At 38.0% G+C, this 22,281-nt stretch overlaps 1 protein-coding gene across 5 annotated transcripts in view; it reads right to left on the bottom strand.

Annotated features, from left to right (window-relative positions):
* The window catches only part of slc2a9l2 (solute carrier family 2 member 9, like 2), a 119,854-nt gene that overhangs the window by 13,842 nt on the left and 83,731 nt on the right, over positions 1 to 22,281 (bottom strand). For all 5 annotated transcript variants that reach the window (XM_020647931.3, XM_065954592.1, XM_029280070.2 and 2 more), the window contains exon 12: positions 16,172 to 16,299. In XM_020647931.3, coding sequence (XP_020503587.1) covers positions 16,172 to 16,299 — 128 coding nt within the window. The remainder of the gene's footprint in view (positions 1 to 16,171; positions 16,300 to 22,281) is intronic.

Below are 22,281 nucleotides of genomic sequence, written 5' to 3' on the forward strand. Positions count from 1 at the left end.
TAGATTGTGTTGAATCTTCTCTTGGGAGGCACACTCAAGGTTAGAGTCTGCAAAGCACGAACGACTGAGTGGTTCCTACATTGTAAATGTCAACACTGGGCTGATTGGGGATTTTATGGATTACAACATGACAATGGTGCCAAATACTGTGATCATGACAATGGAAATCATTCAGCATGAATTAAAGCTCCAATGATCCTAACTAATCAGAAACACATACAAATGTATGCAACCTCACAGTATATTAATTGATGTGAGTAAGTGTGATGGATCTCTAGTCTCACAGACATAACAAACAAAAAAAGCCTGTTGTTGATCTTCATTTTATATTTCATAGTGATGATAAATCATCTGTATGCCAACTGCATTGGAAAGTGACTTGAAAAGTTCAGTGAATGTCAATGAGGCAAAAACAATGATTCTTTAAAAGGATCAACACATTTACTGTAACAGACATGGGAAAAATATTTATAGCAGTCCTGCAGAAAACATGTAGTTCTTAAACATAAAAGGTCCTTTGAGGAGGAGTTTATATCTAGTTATATAATAAGACTGAAGTTAAAACTGATGCCTGTATATGACCTACAAAAACAAACAAGACCAACTGAGACGATAATTTATAATGTTGTTAGTAATGCTTGGAACCTAGAAGGTGTCAGGCAGTGTTTAACTCCACACTGCTGAAAAGTATTTTGCTTTTTATTTTCCAGGGCAACGATTTTCAAAATGGTACAATTGACTGTTTAAAGAAAGCAGTATAAGATGTTTTGTTAAAAACAATACTGACATGTGTACAGGAACATATCGGTAAAGATAAAAGGGATACCGCATTAAAGACAGGGGTTGCTGAAATCAACACCCAAAGTTCCTCACAGGAGTTTCAACTGTTGTGAGTTGTATGCATTTTGGCAATAATTAAATGCTATTCAATTTAATTTAAAAAATCAATATTGGAAGGAACAATGTTTCCAATAACAACATTTTATTCTGCAATACAGCTGGCTGAGATTTAGCAGCAATAAAATACTTTGAAACTGTTCCAGCACAGTCAGCATCCAGCTGAAATTAAATTCTTTCTTGACCTTGAAAACATAAAGGTGATCTGACTGCATGGATCATTTTAGTTACTGGTCAGGATCATTTGATCATATCACACATTCTGTCTTCGCAGTTGACAAGTAGGTATGGTCTATTTTTTTCAGAGCACTTTAAGTATCCTTGTCTACATGGGCATAAATAATTGAGATTGAAAGGTCATTCTTAGATCTCTTATAGTGTGATTTAATAAGAAGTTCTACAACAGTGAATGAATGTGTTGAGACAGTTCCATCGGTCAATATTGATTCATAAAAAGGACCAACCCCTCTTAAAGTTTGAGGACAATTTCTTTAATAAAATCAATTAAAGCTGGAGAGATCCCTCTATCGTTTTCCAATGATGTGTTTTAAACAGTCCTTTGTGATCCTTATTTGAGTTTGATCAATCTGTGATGCATCACTGTTGTTTTTCTTTTTTTTGGATTATCAAGTGGACTGAAGGATAATAAGGGGTATTTGTAGCTCCTGATTAAATCACCCTCTTGTCCAACATTTTCAGAGTAATTGTGTGTAATCAAGTGTTTACAGTTGACAGCTTTCTTTTTCCTGTTCTGTTTTAGCTCTTTTAACTTCCAGGAATAAATCATGACATGTAATCGCTGCCATCAGTTCTGTTTAAAGAAAATCCTTAGAAGTTTGCTTTGTAGTGTTCTTGGTGTTCTTGTTGTAATTCACATTGATTTGTGCCAACAGAACAAAACAAAGAACTAAGTGAAAAAGCAAGAAAAGTCCATCCTGGAGAAGAACACTCGACTGAAATTTTAAACAAGGCAATCAGTAAGGGGAGCCTCAATGGTCTGCAGACTTTCTGTCAGATGAAAACAAACTGACACTGCTTGATATTCAGCGCCGTGTATGACATCAAAATCGGCCTCAACACAGGTTAAATGAGGTGAGCTGCTGTGATGCTGTTAAAAGCTCTTGATTATATTCTCATGAGACACTGTAAGCCTGTCACCCTGCCATAAACTGTGCTGTATTGTAGTTATGAATAATAAAGCAATGGTTCCTTGAAAAAAATGTAATTCATAAAAATAAATTTAAATTATTTGTAGTAAAAGCAACATTTGGTTTCAATTGACCTTTTATTTTATTTTATTAAGATACATGAATAGGGGCGCCGATGGCCTAGCAATAGCGCATGCCCCGCGTACAGAGGCTAAAGACATTGTCATGGACGCCACGGGTTCAATTCCGACCACGGCTGTCCTATCCAATGAAGCCAAAAAAAGCCCCAAAATATAACTTTAATAGAAATACATTTTACAAAGATACATTAATTGATAGTCTTTATCATATATTTATATAGGGCTTCATTTTGAGCAGTTCAAACTGCAGCTCCTTTAAAAAGAAACATCTAGACTTCCTGTTAAACCTGCTGCATATAATGCTAAGAATTCTTTTGAGGGAGTTTGATAACGGGCCATTTCATACACCAGGAGCAACTCTTGTTGCTAGTTTAGGACCATCACAGTTTGTATTTTCACACTGAAGGCCTACTTTATTTAAGTGGCAAAGAACCTGTGCCAAACTGTTCAGTAGAATTGTAAGCACATTACTAGGTCGAGGAAGCGAAAAAAAATGACCCTTTGATGAAATATAACCTGCTTGAGAGTCAGCTGGGAATTCAGGCTGGATTCAGATATTTAGATGAATTCTCAAAGGTGTGTTTACAATGCAGCTTATCTGTCCTGGTTACATAATCGATCCAGAAATTACACACTATAAGATGAATTCTATTCTTAGTCTATATCAAACCAGAAGGTTTTCCATGAGGTGTGGGTCAGAAGGGTTGTTGGCATTGGATTGGTCCTCCCTGAAATGGGATTAAGGCCTCCCTAAGGCCCCCTTACCAGAGACAGATGGTGATGCAAAGATGCCTCGTTAGTATGAGACATTCTGTATAATATGGCACATGACATTGTTGTGTGGATGTCATTCATCCACATAGAGAAGGAAATAAACCAAAAGAGGACAAACACCAATGTACACAAAACAACTGCAAAGGTGTGGGATTTAGAGTTATAGGTAGCATCTTATTACTATTCTATGACTTAAAATTCAAACTTCTGTGAACATGCCCCTGCAGAGGCTCAGTGACACCTCAGTGTTGGGCTTCATGGAGCTAAAGGGATGTGACAGGGCATCGGTGTGTTGGCGAGTGATGGTTTCAGGTGTCAGTCAGTCAACAGTGAGTCACTCCTGTGATCAGGATAGCTGGAAGTAAGTGGCCCCAACAAAACCAACACAGTGAAATATGTGGCATTGGATGGCTAAAAATAGCCCACTGTCGCATTCTTTCAATCCCCGCCCTCGGTCTGCCTCATCTCCCACACTCTTCAAACACATTTCTTCACGTATCCTGTGGTGGCATCATAACCTCTTTGCCATATGCCTCTATTATCTGTCTCATTACATATTCAGCCCAACCTCTACTTGCCCTTCCACAGACCAACTTCTTTAGTCGTCAGTATTTTTGTGCATTCATCAAATTGAAGGAGCCATCTATTTTATTGAATCGTCATGTTACATCTCTCTTCTCCTCCTATCTATCTGTTAATGACACGGGGAGATGGACATTCTTATTGAAATGTGCGTATAGATCTCGCTTGAATTCTTTTGAATTAAATGTCATCTGTTATCAAACGTCTAATCAAACTTGTAATCTGTGTTCCAGACACATCACCATTACACTCACTATCATGGATGAAGAAACACAACAGGGTTTGATGATCAGTACATGGTCTTACATCACCGCCGATCACAAAATTCACAGGCTACCTTTCAGATGATTATATTTGGACACTTCTGCTTTAGAAACAGCACAAACATGTTTTTGTCCTGATAAAATTGTGGAGCAAAGTCATCAAAGACAGGGAACCTGTAATCAGTGTGAGTACAAGCACTTTGTTTTGTGATGTGATCTGTGCTCCTTTCTTATTTTCACGCCCTGTTGCTTTAAAATCAATGACACTTGAGTAAATGAAAACAAATCCACTAATCCTGTAAGAATAACAACCTTCACACTATCCTTATGTCTGTGATAGCCTTTTTAGGTCTTTGTCACCTACAGATGACACACTGCTGCAGCTGACTGAGGGGACAGAGGGAGGTGTATCTGCAGGGACTGCAGAGGAGATGGGCAGAAAACATAAGACAGAAGGTCAACCCAATGTCACTACAATGTTCAGCATGCCGCAAGCCAAGTTTCACTCTGGTCTCAAACTTTTGCACTGACTTTGTCAAACTCTTTTTGTAACTCTGTGTGAACATGTCCTTTAGGGTTCAGTCAGAACAACCTTGCCTGTGTCTGTATACATTTTGTTCGTCTTTGTAAAATATATTTTAATTAATACATAAAAAAGGAAATAGTTTAGTTAAAAGGAAATTGCATGTATGTAACATGTACATATTGTCGTACTGTAAATTGTGGTTCTGTTAAACTCTTTCCGCAACTAATAGTAAGTAAGATTTGTCAGCTCTGAGTCAAAATGAGATTTGCACATTTTAACTAAAATCATGAATATACAATATGGTAAGATCATGTGCAGGCCTGTTCTATTAGAGTAATAAAAGACAAACCAGAAAAGAGACATTTATCAATTAAAACGGTTCAAATTGATGTTCATTTTTGACAGCAACGTGTCTACTGTTTTGTGTGGGGGTCCAGCAGAAAAAGGTTGGGATCCACTGAGTTATACTGCAAGTGAACAGTAATCCAAGTCATTTTCATTTTTGTCACAAAGTTTCGAGCTTGAAACAGCACAGTGATATTTTTTTGAATTTTGGAGCTCCTGCCTCTGCTTCTCAGGACCATTAAGGTTACTTCTGAAACATCCAGTGCTCATGTCCTTTTACTTATCCTCAGCAGACTGTAACTGAATCCTGCCTGTAATTGTCCTGATTAATGCCTGGGGCTAAATGCCTGCAACTTCATTGGACAAGAGGTTACACCACACACTATATCAAAGCACAGAGGAGTGTCTGAAAATTTCATTCAAGATGAAATCATTAAAAACCGCAAATTAATTTCATTGAAGACAAAGGCCTCTTGGATGAAATTAATTAGCAGTAAGAATATTTTTGTGTTAAATAATAATCAAATACAACGTATGGTGCTTCAGGAGGAGTTTCCCCAAAAGAGTGGAATTTAAATAAGGCATGTGATGAATCATACTTCCAAAAAAAGCACATCATTTTTATACACTGTATATTTTTTCAATCATAAATGTAATAATATGAGGAGATTTCCTTCCCCTTGTGGAGGGTGTCATTTGCAAAACAGGTGGTATGTCACAGTCTTTGAATAAACACAGAAAACGAAGAAAAATCTCCTCAATAAAATATCTCTGGAAGATGAAAGCCCTGAGCAAAACCTCTTAACGCCACCAGGTATTTCTAAGAAAATAACTGTATGACTGTATAGATGTATAAAAATAACTCGTTGACACTCTGAAACTCACAAAGATTGAAATGTCAAATGCTATTAGGATCTAATGAAGGACAAGTGAGACATTGTCACCAAGGGCTAAGTGATGCCTATATAAAAAGCAGAGCTGAACTTTGTTGAACTCTGTCCTCTCCACAGAACAGAGCAGACACTACGACTTTGAATACTATGACAAATAAAACTGAATATGGAAAAATCACGTCACACAGGCAGATGGATTACAATGAAAGATTTTTTATAGTTCTAAGACATTTTGTAACCGTACACAATGCATACTGTGGGTTTAAAGGCATTCAGTTTATTGCAGTATGTGCCTAACCAGTTTAATCAATGCTGGAATGACAAGGTCAGCACTTTAGTGTTTATTCTAAAGGGAGTTAGATGTTTAAATCGATGCTACTCTCATGCATTAATCATTAAACCTAGAGTGTTGCTTAGCCTGGCTTAGCATCCACAATTCCTTTTTGTCAGGCCATCACGTGTGAGTCTTTGATTTGAGGTAACACAGTACATACTTCTTGGAAGCGGTTGTGATAAATACTTGTATTTTAAGATAAACATTTTTGTGAGGGGGTACTTATGGGGGATGAATCTAAGGGGCATGGTGACCTCAGTGCTAGTATTAGAGTGTCTTTCAACTATTTTCCCTTTGGTTTGAGCTCACAATGTGACTGTTTAAGGCTCTTTTATATATTCATTATTTCGTTCTTTCATTCATTTATGTATGTATGTATTCATTTATTTTTGTAGCAAAAAATGCCCCTAAAAAAGAATGCTTATTGTGAATACTAGCTGGCATAGTTGAGCATTGAACAGGTATTAGGTTGGACATTTCCTTCTGGAGATAGTGGAGACCAAAATCTGAGCAAAAGAAGAGTATTGAATGTTGAAAGATGCAGCTAATGTGAAACTGCAAAAAAAAAAGCATTTTCTCAAATGTCCACTTGAGACTGCAAGATTCAAAGACTCCCCTTAAGTCTGATGTTAAAATGACTATTGGAACCATAGACTGTAAATAATTGCGGATTAAGCCTGAGTGATGTCACCCATTGGTCAGTGCAGTGGGCTTTGGATTCCAGATGCCAGTCACCATGCTGGAAATTATCTCTCATCCTAACTCTCAGTCAATCGAAGGACAGACTGAGCGCTAGAGCTGAGGTGGTTTTTAAGCCACTTGACAAAGCTTATATCCAACCCGCCCGTCAATCAGGTAAGCCACGCACCTAACCATGCATAACTCATATCCTTTATAAAATCAAAACAGATAAGTTACTTTTTTTAAACTCCCCTTAGAGTGTGTGGGAAGAAATCCAGCAAAGAGAGAATTCATGAAAAAGGAGGTTGAATATTTTGTACAAAACGGTGCCGAGTTGCAGTACTTGGAGCCCTCCATTTCCTAGATACAAAGCCTGATGGCAGCCCAAGGTTTTGTACAGATTTCCGCAAGGTAAATTCAGTGACTGTACCAGATGCTTACTCGTTGCCGCTTATTGATGACTGCATTGATGAAATTGGCACTGCCAAATACATCACTAAGGTAGACAAGCTTAAAGGATACTGGCAGGTTCCTTTTAACACTATGTGGATCTGATATTTCTTCTACTGTAACTCCCAACAGCTTCCTCCAATACACAGTCGTGGCTTTTGTCATGTGTAATGCCCCTGCTTCTTTTAAGAGATGAATACATAAAGTATTGGGTGACATTGCAAACTTAAAAGCATACACCCTAAAATCATTAGACACAGTTTATCACTCCGCCCTCAGATTTATCACTGGTGACAAATATTCCACTCATCGTTGCATCCTGTACGATAAAGTTGGTTGGCCTTCACTAACAGACGTGAAAGGCATTGGCTGCTATTTATTTATGAATCACTTGTGGGTAATCTACCATCATACATCATCACTTCTTTATTAATCTGGGCTGTAAATAAGTATCAGACTAGATCAAGTGACTGGCTAATGTTAACGGTTCCACATGTAAAAACGAACTTTGGGAAAACATCCTTCACTTATTGTGCTGCACACACCTGGAACACAATGCAAAACACATTAAAACTCAATACAATGGTTACCATGGGTCAATTTAAAAACACTGTATTCATGAGTGTAAATGTTGTTAACTGTAGTTGCCTGCTTACTGCTTATTCTTCTGGTCTTATAATCTATGTATTTTGTCTTCGTTGTTTTTTGTCTCTTATTCGTTTTAATTGTACTCTCGACGTCGTTGTAAATGAGAGCTTGCCCTCAATGATTTCTCGAGAATAAATAAAGGTTAAATGAACATACTTGATAAAGTTGTTGTGTATTGTGCTGGTTGGGTCAGCCACCTGACCACATTGGGGGGAAGTTTTAAAGGTCTTGCTGCTGCATCCCTAACAATTAACTGGCTAAATATGAATTCGGGAAGGGGACTTTCCTCTAGCAGGTTTTAATGAGGATATAATACTTCGACTTGGGTAAGACTTGATGACTCAACATGCCACTATCATGAAGGACTTACAACTAGACTTGGACTTTGACACCAGTGACTTCACTTGGACTTGAACCGTATGACTTGGAAATACTGGAGATTTTAAAGAATGCATGAGATTTTACAAGTGCCTAGAATCAATAAATCTTACCTTCACTCCCTGAATCAACTAATGCTGACGCTATTCATTCATTCCTAGCAAGAGGACACCTTTTCTCCAAGAATCCACTTTGTTTCTTTCGTCCCACCGAAAATTTGCATTTTTGAATGGGTGTGTATGACTTCTGGGTCTTTTAAAGCCAGCCTCAAGCAGACACTCGAGGACACTCGTTGACTGAGAGGTGGAAGCACTAGCTGTTTGTCAGGAGCCTTAAGGCCTTCCTCAGCTCTGCATCTTTCTCTGTTTCTGTATTGATCAAAAGTTGGTAAATTCAGCATTTCCAATATGTTTAGTTTCAAAACCCCTTCAGAGGTGACGTAACTGTGTTCGTGTTTTATATCATTTGGTCATTTGGTTTCCCAAAAGATGGTCACGTTCCCAAAAGATGGTCACGTTTTCCTTGTTGTTTCTACAGCCCCCAAGTAGACACAAAAGTTTGTTTGTATGTTTTGTTGTACTCTGACATTAAAAAATATATTATGTAAGCTGCTCTTAAATGCAGAGAGAGAGCGGGCTGTAGGGTCTGTTGATGAGCGTGTTTCAATAGAAACAGTCTTTTTGTGCTTTTTAGGGACAGTTGGCTGGAACTTTCCACACTTTATATCTGCTTTTTTCTGTTTGTTAGGGTTTGTCAGTTTCTACAGGAAATGTTTCAAGTTCTATAAAACCAGACGTGACTCTCTCAGCAGAAGCAGCATTACTCACTGTGGATGAGATCGATTAAGGAAACAATCGTTTTAGGAAAGATTAAGAAAAAAAAAACACCTCAAGACCTAGGGAAACCCTGCAATGCACCAGCATGCAGCCTCTAATACTTTATGTTTTTAGGAAACCAATTGCATGTACAAGGTCTAGGGTAGCACAGAAGATAAAGGTAAACAAAAACATGCATATAAACCTGGAAAAGATGTTTTTTTATCCTTTAAAAACATGTTGATTTATAGCACAAACAGTACAAACACCAGCCTTACTTTATTTGTGCCCTATCGGAGTGTGTGAGTGAGTGAGTGTGACAGAGACGAGAGAGAGAGAAAGAGAGAACGAACAGGAAAAATACAAACAGAAACAATGAACTGCACTACAGAGCAACATAAAGGTTGGGTACATGTTGTCTTGAGAAAAAAAGGAGACATAAAGGAAAAAAATAAAGAGCCAGTTTTGTTGGATGTGACCAATTCAAACGGAAAATTTCATATTGATTTGCAGTTCAATTACAACATATATCCCTTGCCTTTGGTACCTTCCTTTCATGAAAAAAATTAAGCTGAGGTATTCCATCAAAGTTACCTTAGAAATGTACCTTTCTGTAGAAATAAACTGAAAGTCCATTTGATCTCCATGTCATAGATCATCTTCGCAGGTTAAAAGCACCTATTCGTTATCCATTAATGATCAATGTACAGTGACGTCAAAGCACATTGCAATCATTTCAATCCCACTATGTGTAAAGGAATGTATTCAGGATGCCTGCAGGGGAAACAAAGATTGCTACAAAACATCACAGAGAGAAGGAAAGGAACCCAACAGAGAGTAAAAAAACAGCACATGTACTAGTAACAAGCTGTTTTCCCCCAAAAAACACTGTTCTCCTTCTCTCTTGATTAAGCTCATTACAAAAAAAAATGCACATAATAGCACTCATTTTCAGCCTCATTTTCTGCTCATTTTCACTGCAGAGCGGATCATTCCTTCATGCTGTTTTTGCAATTTCACACCCTTACTTTGTATTTGCACAGATTCACATATTCTATCCCTCTGTACTGTGGTTCATTTATATTGATTCATCAAAGACATTGTTTTTGTTTCCCTCACAAAGAAGTAGTAAAGGAGTGCAAACCCTTATTGGCATTGTGAAAAGTGAGAGTATTGACAACGTAAATATGACATGGAACATGTACAACTTAGTTCAAATTTGAATTAATCAATAGAAAAAAAGAAAAGCTGTATTGTGATCAGGGTAAATAGTACTATTGTCATGCTCTCATTTAGTAACATGTATATATCTACCTTTATCTCTTTTTATTATTATCAATTGAATTATTGTTTCTTTACCCATTTTTATGGTCCTCACATCTTTTATTGCTATTACCTTTTAATAGCTGTTGTCTATTTTTATTTGTTTTTAGCTCATTTAATTGATCTCTTTTAGTTGCTTACATTATTTTAAATCTCTGGTCCTCTTCGCCTAAGCTCATGTTCTTCTTGTGTTGCCTGGGCTCTTACAATGGTTCTTCTGGTGGTTCTTATAATGGTTCTTGCAATGGTTATGATGGTTCTTGTGATCTTTGTATGATGGTTCTTGTGATGGTTCTTGTGATGGTTTTTATGATGGTTCTTGTGATGGTTCTTATGATGGTTCTTATGATGGTAAACTGGTGCAATATCTTGGAGTTATTGGTAACACTATACAGACATGTTTAATGCAGGTTATTTGGTTAAATCAAACAAATTCTTACTAATTCCTATATTGATACTTACAAGTAGGATCAGTTGACGAGACTATTTGGACCTAAACAATTGGAATTCAAGGTCAGGAGAAATGGGTAATAATGTATACTTATGGAGAGTGCACTGACAAACTATTTGTTTACCCACTTGTCCCTGTAGTTGCAAAAATAAGTTGCTTATCCATCACTGCAGCATTTCAAAGCAGGCAGGCCAGAGTAGAAAACAAAATGACCTTTCACAAGTGAACCTCTTAATTAAGGTCTGTCACATACTGCACATGAAGGTGTATCAAATCATTGGTCTTAGCTAATCATTAGTGTTAAATTAGGTACAAATAAACATAAACTTTACTTCTTTAATCAGGACATACAAATAAGGTGTGCAGACAGATAGGAAAGCTATGGCTGTATTATATTTACATCTGATGTTTTTCTGTATTTACTCGTTAACTGCAAGGTAACAATGACTAATGCTGATCTCTCATAGTTATTTTTCACTGAAACTTTACTTACAACAACAAGGTTTTTGAAGATTTAAGAAAGGGCATTTGTGTTGGAATACAAATGTTATTTATGCTGGTATTTTTATGAAACTGTTAATTTCTTAATGAACATTTATGAGGGTCCTGATCATCCAACGTCTGTATCGGTCAGAGAAACAACCCTGTTTTGTTGTTGTGTTAATACTGTGTTGTCGACAATGACCTTCAATATATTTGTGAGTACTTTTTTTCCGTATTGTGTATCTAAATTTCTAACCAGCCATGTTGGCTTCCCTATATGGGTTACACACAGGCCTTTAAAATTCTGCAAGAATTTTTGCTCAGGGTTTTGCACATGGTGGATCATAAACTGAATGATGTTAGTGTTTTTGTCCTCTGTTGACAATGTAAGCTTTTCACTACAGCCCAGCCATTTTGATCATATGAAGTCCAAGTGTAGACCCGTTTCTTGACTTCTTTATATTCCATTGAAATAAATCCCTGTAAAATAAATAAATAATCAGTAATACCAACAAGTAGCACAGGGCGTCATATTTAATGTGAATTGTTCAGCTCTATGTACATGCTCTGATTCCTGTTTGATACATGGCATTAACAAAAATACTTACAGTGCTAGCCTACATGTTTGTCCTTTCATCTAAAACTCCCAATTGTTTCTTCCCCATTGTGCACCGTACTGTATTTATTATAAGCAGCAGCTGTTAAATATTAATTTGTATTGATTTTTGCAACTGAATAACACTATTACAGGATGTTAAATTGCAACGTTGTGGGAAGTGGAGAAGTAAAATTGTGGCCTTTTAAAAAGTCTGAATTATTAATGAAAATAAAAAATGTCCTTATAGGAACATTTTGTCAATTTGGAGTAATGGTGAGCAATCTCACCCAGCAAGCTAAATGGTTTTCACTCTGGTACTCAGTGATTGGGAAACAAATGGGAGCTCTGCATCCAATTCTATGGATGGAACCTCCTGGGAATATCCAGCTCCAGAGTGCTCATTTGGCGTGCACTTTCTCTACAATAAATCCAGACACCTGTGACCCTGTTGAAAGCTGTCGTCTGCCACACAGCTGCAATGAAACCAGTCACATTGAAGTCAATGCTGTACCTGGATCTTGTTGAGGGTGTGCTTGCAAGAAAAATAGAACTGTAGGTGTTGATATCAGTGTTTTTAAACAGTTACATTTTGTTTTTGAAGATGCTGGTTGTTATAAGCCTATCTTCCACCCAAATTCATTTATCCGCTTTATGAACTGATTTTTATTGCAGGTTACTGTAAACAAGATTCTATTGTGGAAAGTACAATGCAGAATCTGCTAATGCGAGAATGTTGGCAGAAATATAACAGAAAAACACAAATGAGCTGCTTATCATGCACCATACTGCCTCCGAGTAATTTAAAAGGCAAACAATGACACTAGTGGCGGCGTGATTGGGCTGCAAATTGCATGTATCCAGTTAGACTTCCATCCAGATTGCAAAGGTTTTTTTTTGTGTCAAATAATTTAAATCTGATTTAACCTTTCCAAGGCTTGCAGGAAGAAAATGAATAATAATGAGTCCCTTCACCCCCCTTACATTACTCTCCATGTAGAGCTTGCACGCTGGCTTTGTGGGACAGCACACACATTTCATGTCACTGCACAGAGCTTGGCTCCCAAGAGCCAAACACACAGAGGCAGACCCCAAGTCCTGAGCAAAGCATCTGAACCTGCATGCTGTCAGCCAGGTTTGGCAGAGATAATGTACCTGCAGGCCACTGTGGATACATTTTCTTCACAAATGAACCTTCACTGCCCACACTGCTGTATGTCTCAGCCTCCCAGCCTGATATCCCCCCGAACACTTCCAGAGGGACACAGTTTGTATTCAAGGCACACAGAAGAATTTAACATCCTTACCCAATGGTTAACCCTCTGGCCTTGGATGTGAGGGGCTAAATCAGGAAGCTATACCAAGCCACATACAGGCATGATGGGAACAAAATAATCCACACTTGGTGCACTAAGTGGACCATGTTTATAATGAGTGTAACAGCAGGCAAATTATTTTCTACTCTTAATAAACTATTACTGTATTAAATAGCTGCTTGTTTCTGTGACTGCTGCACTAAAAAAAACAGACCTTCACAGATGCAGCTCTGATCAGAGACTCTAGAGGGCTTATCTATTATCGTATCAATCTGCAGAGTGAAGTGTGGCAAACCTTACATCAGTCTGTTAACTTTGGTGGAAAAAAGAAAAGAAAACAGAGAGAAAAAGTAATAGAGGGTCAAAGTGACACCAACAACAAAAAAGGATTGAAATCAACTTAATTTGAGAGGGCACATGAAGTGAAAACTAAACAGTACACAGACTGAGATAAACATGATTTAAAGGAAAGACAGAAATTGCATCAGAGTGAGAGTGAGTTGGCAGAAAACCTCATCAAGCACTGCTGTGATGTGTGCATTTCTTTTCACCTTGTCTTCACTTCATCGTTGGGAATGTTCAGGTCACAGCAAGTCGGATTTAGGGAGTGCTGTGGAGTTTGCCGTATCCAAAAAAAACAAGGTGATCCTTTTTGAATTCATATTTAAACATTTAAATGTAGAAAAAACGTGGACTGAAAATAGGACTGTTCAAACAACTCCCCAGTCAGGACATCATTGTTTTCCTACAGTAGGTAGCCGTGAAACAGGCCGTACAGTGGGCAGGATTTACGTGTTTTGTTCCTCTCACAGGAAAATAACAAATAAAGAAAAGGCTTTCCCCACTCTGAGAGTCTATATGGGGTAACGCTTGGTTTCTTAGTTCCCACATCTTCTCAATGTGGGTCTACATCATCCCCTCTGCTGCTACATGTATTGGAGAACATTAGAATCACTTTTTTTCCTTCACTTCTTTTTTATCACACTTGACAAAGGTTCAGAGGGAACGAAACGTTGTGGTTTTTTCTAATCAATTGGTGCTGCCGAGCAAGAGTGGTGTGCAGGATTTTATCTTTTCAATGTTAACCTTGGTGTTGAAAACACTAACTCAGCAATCATTTCATACAGTTACAGTTATTGCGTTGGCCTTGGTCGGCTACTTGAAGTGTTTGGCAGTTTTTTTTTCTAATTTTATACATCTGAAATCTTCAAATAGATACAATTTCAAGGAGTATATCGAACAGTAATAATGTCAATGAGAACAAAAGTTAATAGTGTTATTTCTGCTGTGTGTTTGTGTTTGTTCACCTCCAGTAATGAGATTGCTTTTAACGAGGAAACAATGGCAATGGATTTCAGATTCCAACCAATAAAAAGGGAGACGTATTATATATGTATAATATGCATCAGCAGGGTCCCTGTGAACAGGAAAAAAATACATCCAATTTGAGGGCTCATCATGCAGCTGTTAAAGCAAAAGTTCCTCTCCCTGCACCAATTTATAGAGCATATTATAGTAAACTGGAGGTTTCAGACACAGCGCATAAGTGACTTGTCTCTGTCCACATTTTTAGGAGACACACTAAAAAAGTAAAAACTTGTGCCCACTGCATTAGTTTTAAGTGCAGTGCCCTCTAAAATAATGCAGGGCACATCCATCAAGTGCTCAAAAATGGAACAAAGCAATGTTGCCTAATGCCACCAAACCCCTGTTCCAAAAGTTTACAAAGAACACAATGTACTCCAGGAGGGTACTTCACAAGTCAACGTGAAGTGATCGACAGTGAGCGTAAAAAGGAAAGAAGAACGTAATGGAGGCTGTAGTAAAGAGGAGAGGAAAAAAAGCCAAATACAGAAGGCAAAGTAAAGAGGGGGAGTAAAATAGGGGAGGTAAAATGAGAGGAGGCAGCAATGTGGAGCCCCCTGCAGCAGCAGTCGGGTTTAAGAAGATGAAAGAGGACCATGCTGTTTCCAGGAAAAGTATTTCACTTTCAGGCACTAATCGGCTGTTCTTAGTCAGTGTTATTATTCTCCACTCCTTAAAAAAAACATGGATCATCATCCTCAAGGTGGATTTCTCCATTCTTATTAAAAACTGTTTCCCTTAAGCCTAAAATGATCTTCTATGTTCATTGTTTTGACAAAGTCCTTGTTTTGGTGTAAACCTGAGCAACAAACCTGATTCTGATTCTAAAACTGTGATCAAATGATTTCACAGGGTGAGTGTTCCTCTCATGATGACCTGGCTAAAGATAATGTTTCAACCCTTTGAAGGTTTGTTTTATTGCCAATATCGGATAATAATGAGCTGTACACCTCACACGGGTTGGAGGAATAAAAACTGTGCCAGCAATCCTTGCTGATATATATTTTTTTAAATTCATGGTGGAAGCAGCTTTGGTGGCTTCGCTGCTGTTCCTCATTGCTCGTTCAGCCGAGGTCTTGATAACACTGGTTTATAGGCTGGATTTTATTTTTATTTTTTTCATGTCTCGTATTGAAAGTCAGGTCTGACCTTAAAGCACCATGCACCGGAGCTGAGAGGAGTAGAGCAGCATGAAGGAAGCTTCCCTGCATAAGTCAGTAGTTGAATTTTTCCATTATCATCTCACTGTGTTTCAGCAGAGACAATCTGTTACAACTTGTCTGTATCATCTAGTATGGATATTCCCCTTGATGAAAAAAGGAACATAACAGTGCATGTTGAGTCAGGCACTCTGTGATCATTAATTTAAACCCTTATTTGGAAAAGCTTGTAAATTAGAAAAGATCAGTGACCCTACCAGAGGCAAAAATACACCTGGTTGCATAAATATAAGGTAATGCTATGTGAAAGGACTACAAGTGTCAGAAAACAGGTCTCTTGACTAATGAGCCAAAACAAATCTGCTCCAAACTTATATACCGGGCGGTCGCAGCAGGCGTTAATTACCACTGACACACTAAAATAGACAGCAAAGGTTGAAGAGCCGTTCACGGCTGGTGTTAGCTCGGTTTCGCTGACAGTCGGCCGATCGACTTGTCTGATCGACTGCTGATGCTGTTGCCCTGAGCTGACTCAACTCTAAAAGCTGACCCCCCAAATCTGATACAAAGTGCACACAAACAGCTTTAAGACGTTCTAACTCACTTGAATGAATGGGAAGAGGAGGCCCACGGCGAAGTTGGACAGCCAGTTTACGGTGCCAGCAATCATGAAGGCGGCGGGTCGATAGGACTGTTCAAACAACTCCCCAGTCAGGACAAAGGGGATGCCACCTGACAGAGCAAAGGATAAGACAATTAGTGACAGCAACAACACAAACAGAAGCACACTTTGCTGTGAACATCAGTGTGTACTAACAAGCCAGATAAAACAATACTGCTTATTGTTGGAAAGGGAAAAGCATAATTATACCTCATCAGGTTTTTACCACTCTATTATTCATCCCCCCCAATATACCATATACCATTCCCTCTTACTCCCTGGCCCCAAACCCATAATCCTTTATCAGAAAACTCTCATATTACCATTTTATAGACACTTTGAAGATACAATCAGCAATTTCTTGGACCGAATTGAAATCCTGGATATATCCATATGAGCCCGACTCTTAGGAAAACAGACTTCTTGTGACCATAAAGATATTTACTTTACTCAAGAAATAGAATGGTAATGCTAAAATATCTTATGGAGATAAATGTACTTCTGCCACAAGCCTGATGGTTACAGCTGGGCTGCATGACTTTGGAGCAAATGAATAAATATTGATCAAAAAAAATTATATGATTTGGGAATAAAGTCATTATGTAGTGTTTCAACAAAAGCTGAAATAATACAATAGCGTTATAAACACTAGGTTTCCTGTTGTTGCGGTTCAGGAGCTCCTCTGGCTTTTCCACGAGCACAATCTGCAACCAACATGTCCAAACCTCTGAGAGCAGATGTTGTCATTTGGATGCTATGGTGGGTGATGACATCGAACTAAGGGAGGGAAATTGTTGAAAATAAATAAATAACTTCAACTTCACTAACACTAAATCTGTAATATTAAAGGGTTTTTTCAGTTTTATAACTGGTGAATACTTCGATGATAAATATTACCGTTTGTCTCTGAATAAGTCTCTGACAATAACGAGCTCATAACCTTTAAACTTTAAATGAATCAGCCAAAGGAAAACATTCAGTGGAGTTCAGTAGAAAAAACATTTTCATGATGTTTTAAAACTTCAGCCAAAAGTTCATCTGAACCTCTATGCAGCTCACATTCTCTAAGCAGGAACCCTAACCCTAAGTTCAAAGGGATTTTAGTTTAGTGGACAGGAAGTATATACTTTTTGATGTATTTATTTAACAAACTTACAAGAATTTTAACTTTCAGATTAATTTCTGGTATTTCTTTGTGTTTCTTTATTTTTATTTTTTTTAACTCAGTGGGAGGTTTGCTGAGAAAGTGCAACACTTTTTAGTTATTGCAATCTCTAAGTTGTACAATAATCAATAAAAGGCGCACATCCAAACCCAAAGAGGGCATGGTGCAGAGTCGAGCAAAGAAATCACTAAAACACAGACAGAGACCGCTCGCACACTGCAGGGCAAATGAAATCAATTTGTGGAATATTGGAGCCCTGCAGTGTATGAGTCGTGCTAGTATTTGTTTTAGTAATCTCTAAATTGTAAACATTTAAATGGTGCAAAAAAGACAAAACATCCATTGTAATAAAAAAGGCTTGTAATCTTTTAAGACCTTTGTGTGCAAAGAATGCATACGATCCCCATAATACACATGATGAGAATGAGTCACATCCTTGTCAGAAGATAACCACAAACCTGAACAACTTTTGTCATCTAAAGCCAATAACATGTTTTCTTAGCCCACTCAAACATTGATGCGACAGTTGAAAATGTGTCAAGCTGCGAGAGAAGCCTCCTCCTTAGCAGTGACTTGTGGGGAAAGACGGCGGCATAAGAGAGGTTCAGGTTGCTGCTGCCTTTTGGTGGGCAAAGTATGATTCACGGCCAAAAAACTCTCAACTAAATTGTGAGTTAGGTCTTATCACTACTCAGCTTGACGGAGTGGACCTCTTTCAGCAGCTTCTTAAAAAGAAACCCTGGACAAATGTATCTGATGTTCCATTACATTATTATTTTTTTAGTGTCAGCTTTCAGAATAAATGTCAGGTCACATTCATTTTGAAGAAATATGAGACACAGCCAGTATCTCTTGGCTGTTTCCAGTTATTTTCCCCCCAGGTATAAAACTAGTTTTACTTATCTGGTGTGAATCATTTTCTGATTAAAGCATGATGCAGGCCCATCATCTGTCTGAACTAGTGATGTAGTCTGATTTATCTGTTTGTAGTTTCTTTTTTGTATCCATTACTGACCGTATAAATATCCTATTATTACGTCAGCCTGTTGGATTTCATTTTGAGCAGAACTACATCCCCTTTACAGCTACTTCAATATTTATAACTTGGTTTCCAGTACTCTGTATTTTGAAGATTTTAATATGGGCATTCCTGACATCTCCCTCTCTCTCTTTTTATCCAGTGCAACTTTTTCAGCATAAACTGTAAGTAACAGTGGACGACGCCTGAGTGACGTCACCCATCTGTTACTGCAGGGAGTTTTGGAAGCCTGTTGATGGTGATCGCCAGGATGGAAATACTGTCTCATCATAATTACCCTGAAAGAGCTGGAGCTGAGGTAGGTTTTAAGCCTCCTGTCAAACAGCAACACCATGCCCATCAAGTCAGGATCATTATTTTTAAAAATTCACCCACTGTATAGTGTGTGCCGACAGAGACATAAGCAGTAAACCAGGCTATAAACAAGTTAATTTCTGCTGTAAAAACATGCATTTTTTAATGGGGTGTGTATGTGACTTTCAGGGCTTCTGCAACAAACCCTAAAGCAGCCAAACGGGGATCTGCAGATTCTGCACTTCTGCATTGGTTTCAATTTTTCAACCCTGGAGGTTGCCTCTTGGTGTGAAGTGTGCACCCATCCCTGTAGTCTCAGGGTGTTTATCTGTGCTAATTAGGAAAAAAACATGGATGAGCTTCAAGTTTACAAGGACATGGCATTTATCAATTTAAGCACACAGGTGTGAACAATTCCCCTGTTGCAGAACACATCATGAAACCGACTTAGGTTGTTCTTTAACAAATTTAAGACAAATCTATCGATATTGGTGAATGAGGCCAACTCTTGGTAGTTTTTTCTCCTGAACAAGAAAACACATTTTTCTGCCCTCTTCCCCCTGGACTGGGATATTAGACCTGGTTTGGCCTGTTTTTGTAACCTTTTTACTTGGGTAACAATATATACTGTCAGTGTGGCTCTAGTATTTTTTTCCCCTCTCAAATATGCACAAAACATCCCCCAAAGGTTACAGAATTGCCCCCTGCCTACGTCTATATTTTTTGGATGTTCCATTTAATCCTAAAATTTGATTATTTGTTGCCACATATTTCCAGTGAGAAGGCAATTAAAGAGCTAAAAACCACAGGAGGATATCCATTACAGGCTGACTGTAGAAAGGCTCAGTGGAGCCCTCAGCATCCCCTAGATTTAATTGCTTGTGATAATAAACCGTCTCATTATTTGATTAAAAAGCTTTGTTGTTAAACAAATGTGACTTACTTGCTTGTGTATGCACTGAACTGACAAAAAGTGAACTGCCCTCGTGTGGATTTTAAAGACTGATCACCTGACAAAACAGTTCAACTAAATGATTTATCAGTGATGAGATATGCAGGTAGACGGGTTCCCTTGAGAATAGAGGACATGCTCACTAAGGATGATTAATGTTGGAACTACGATTTCTGGTCATTCCTCAAAAGCTAAATGAAAATAGTGAACCGCTTCTTTTTCTGACCTCTTTCTTTCACCAAACACTAAACTTATGAACTAAAGTAATCACATAGTGAGGACAGACTGAGCCTGGTTAATCCTGCCCACCAGCCTGCTCCCCGTGATGTTTCTACAGCTCAAAATTCAGTTTGTTTCTTCATGAAATTTGATCTGTTTGTGTTCCTGCTGCCATAAAAACAGCAAGCATAACATTGTTATTCAAGCATAGCTCTGCTACCTGTTCACTGAGTGGTTAGTTTTGTTCTCTTGCTGCTGCACATAAACTTTCCACCTTCCACAACGTGGTCTGTATCAAGATATTCTGTCATACCCATCGTACTGCGCGTTCTGCCCACTCGCCTCATAGACTGTAAATATTTTACGTTCTCCTGCCTGGGAGCTGGAGTCTGACGTCACTTTCCTGCGCCGTCCACTTTGTCATTTCGTTTTGGAGTTGGCTTGAATTATGATCAGTTTTTAGCACGGCAAGTTTGAAAACGAAAAGCCAAAGACCTTTTAGTTTTCATTTGAATTATATCATACAATATGCATACATAGAGAGTAAAAGTAAAATGCAAACTGGATGACTGAATATTCAAAATGATAAAACAAATGTAAATTTCTTCTTCATTTTAATTTAGTCAAAGAATGTGCATTTTTGAAGTTGAAAACTAAAATTCAAATTAGATAAATTAATCATCATTTTATTTTCGAGTCAAATAATACACTCATATTCTGAAAATGAAAAAGAATTGAATTTTCAAATTAGCTTTATCATTTGAATTCTGATCACTAATCGCTTCCATACCGTGGTGCAATATGCTAATTCCAGCTGCTACATCTCTATAGAGTTGAAGGGTCTAATTGAGAGCAATTGTTGCCACAGAATGGTCCATGTCAAGCCAAATGTATTTGGTCATAACTTCACTCTGAGAGGGAAGTGCTGAGCCCAGGGACTGTGTACTAATTAGGTCGCGTATGTTATTTGGCCAGCACATTTTGTTTGTGGAGGGCCTTAGAGGAGACAGCATGTGTTGAATCATGTGAGATGAAAATATGCTGGTTTCCCTTCCAGCTAAACACCACCACAGCTCACTGAGTCGACAAACGCAAGCAGACAGAGAACAACCTTTAAATGGATAGTTTACTCTGCTCGAACACTTAAGACATGAATAATCCACCGTGTTCTCCAAGCTGCAGTATAGACCTCAAATGTAATAAAAATTCCTGCAGGAGATTAGCCTAATGTGCCCATATGTTCTGCAAACCATTTATCTTACAGACATACAAATGATGTTGTGTTCATTTTATGGCATTAATGTATAGAAGATTAATTTCCTGCAAAGCCACTGAATGTGGGGAAAATGCTGACAGAGCATCGTATCCCATTATTTTGAATTGCAAGATAATCTTACACCGACCAAAAGTATTGATCATTTTCACTACATGATGCTCAATATGTCTGTGATTATGTCTGCACAGGTTGTTTTAAACAAAAGTGGATATATTCTTCAATTCTACAATTTGTTTAGCAGACGCTTTTATCCAAAGCGACGTACATCAGAGAGTAAGAACAACACACGAGCAAGGATCTAGAGAGGAGGAAACAACGCCAGTGAGTGCAAAAGAACATCTTTAAATCTGATCAGCCCCATTTCTAAATATCTCCGTTGTGGGATGAATTAAGGTTTATCACACAGGCAGTGCACAGAAGCAAAGCACAGCATGGATAGCTGTTCCTTTAGAGTTGTAATCAGCATCAAAACCATCCTAAATATCATCATCATCATCAATATCATCAATATCATTAAGTGTGTAGATGCTGGGTCTTTAGCTTCTCCTTAAAGGTGCAAAGGGACTCTGCAGATTGAATGGAGTTTGGTAGTTCGATACACCACGGGGGGGCGATATATCATTGTGTATTTCAGTTTAGCTGAAGGAGCTTTCTTTGTATTTGAAATACTAGCACTTGAAAATACTTCTAATAGTATTGCAACAATTAATTAATTTGTTTTTTGTGTCAGGATGAAAATGATATAGAGTAAGATGAACACACAGAAAGATTTATTTTTTAACAAGAGTGAATGTATTTCCTTTGGACTTATTTTACAAGCATTCATTTAAGGCCTTTAAAGCTGAGGAGCTTTCTGTTATGTCGCTTTTGGCGCCTCCTGTGGACAAAGGGAAAATCTCATCTCTTTGCTGATCTCTTCTTGTACATGTGTAGGGAGTGTTTTCTGACAAACACAAAAAAAACTCATCTTTCTTTAGGTTTTAAATTTCCAACATGATCTACAAATAAATAAAAAGTGTGGTGTCAGCTGCATCATCTCGTCTAACATCTACCCCATTGCAGGTGTGAGGGGCAAATACAAAAACTGCTTCTGGTCCTGTTTGCTCTT

The sequence above is a fragment of the Labrus bergylta genome, chromosome 5 (genome assembly GCF_963930695.1).
Source record: "Labrus bergylta chromosome 5, fLabBer1.1, whole genome shotgun sequence".
In the NCBI taxonomy this organism is placed as follows: Eukaryota; Metazoa; Chordata; class Actinopteri; order Labriformes; family Labridae; genus Labrus; species Labrus bergylta.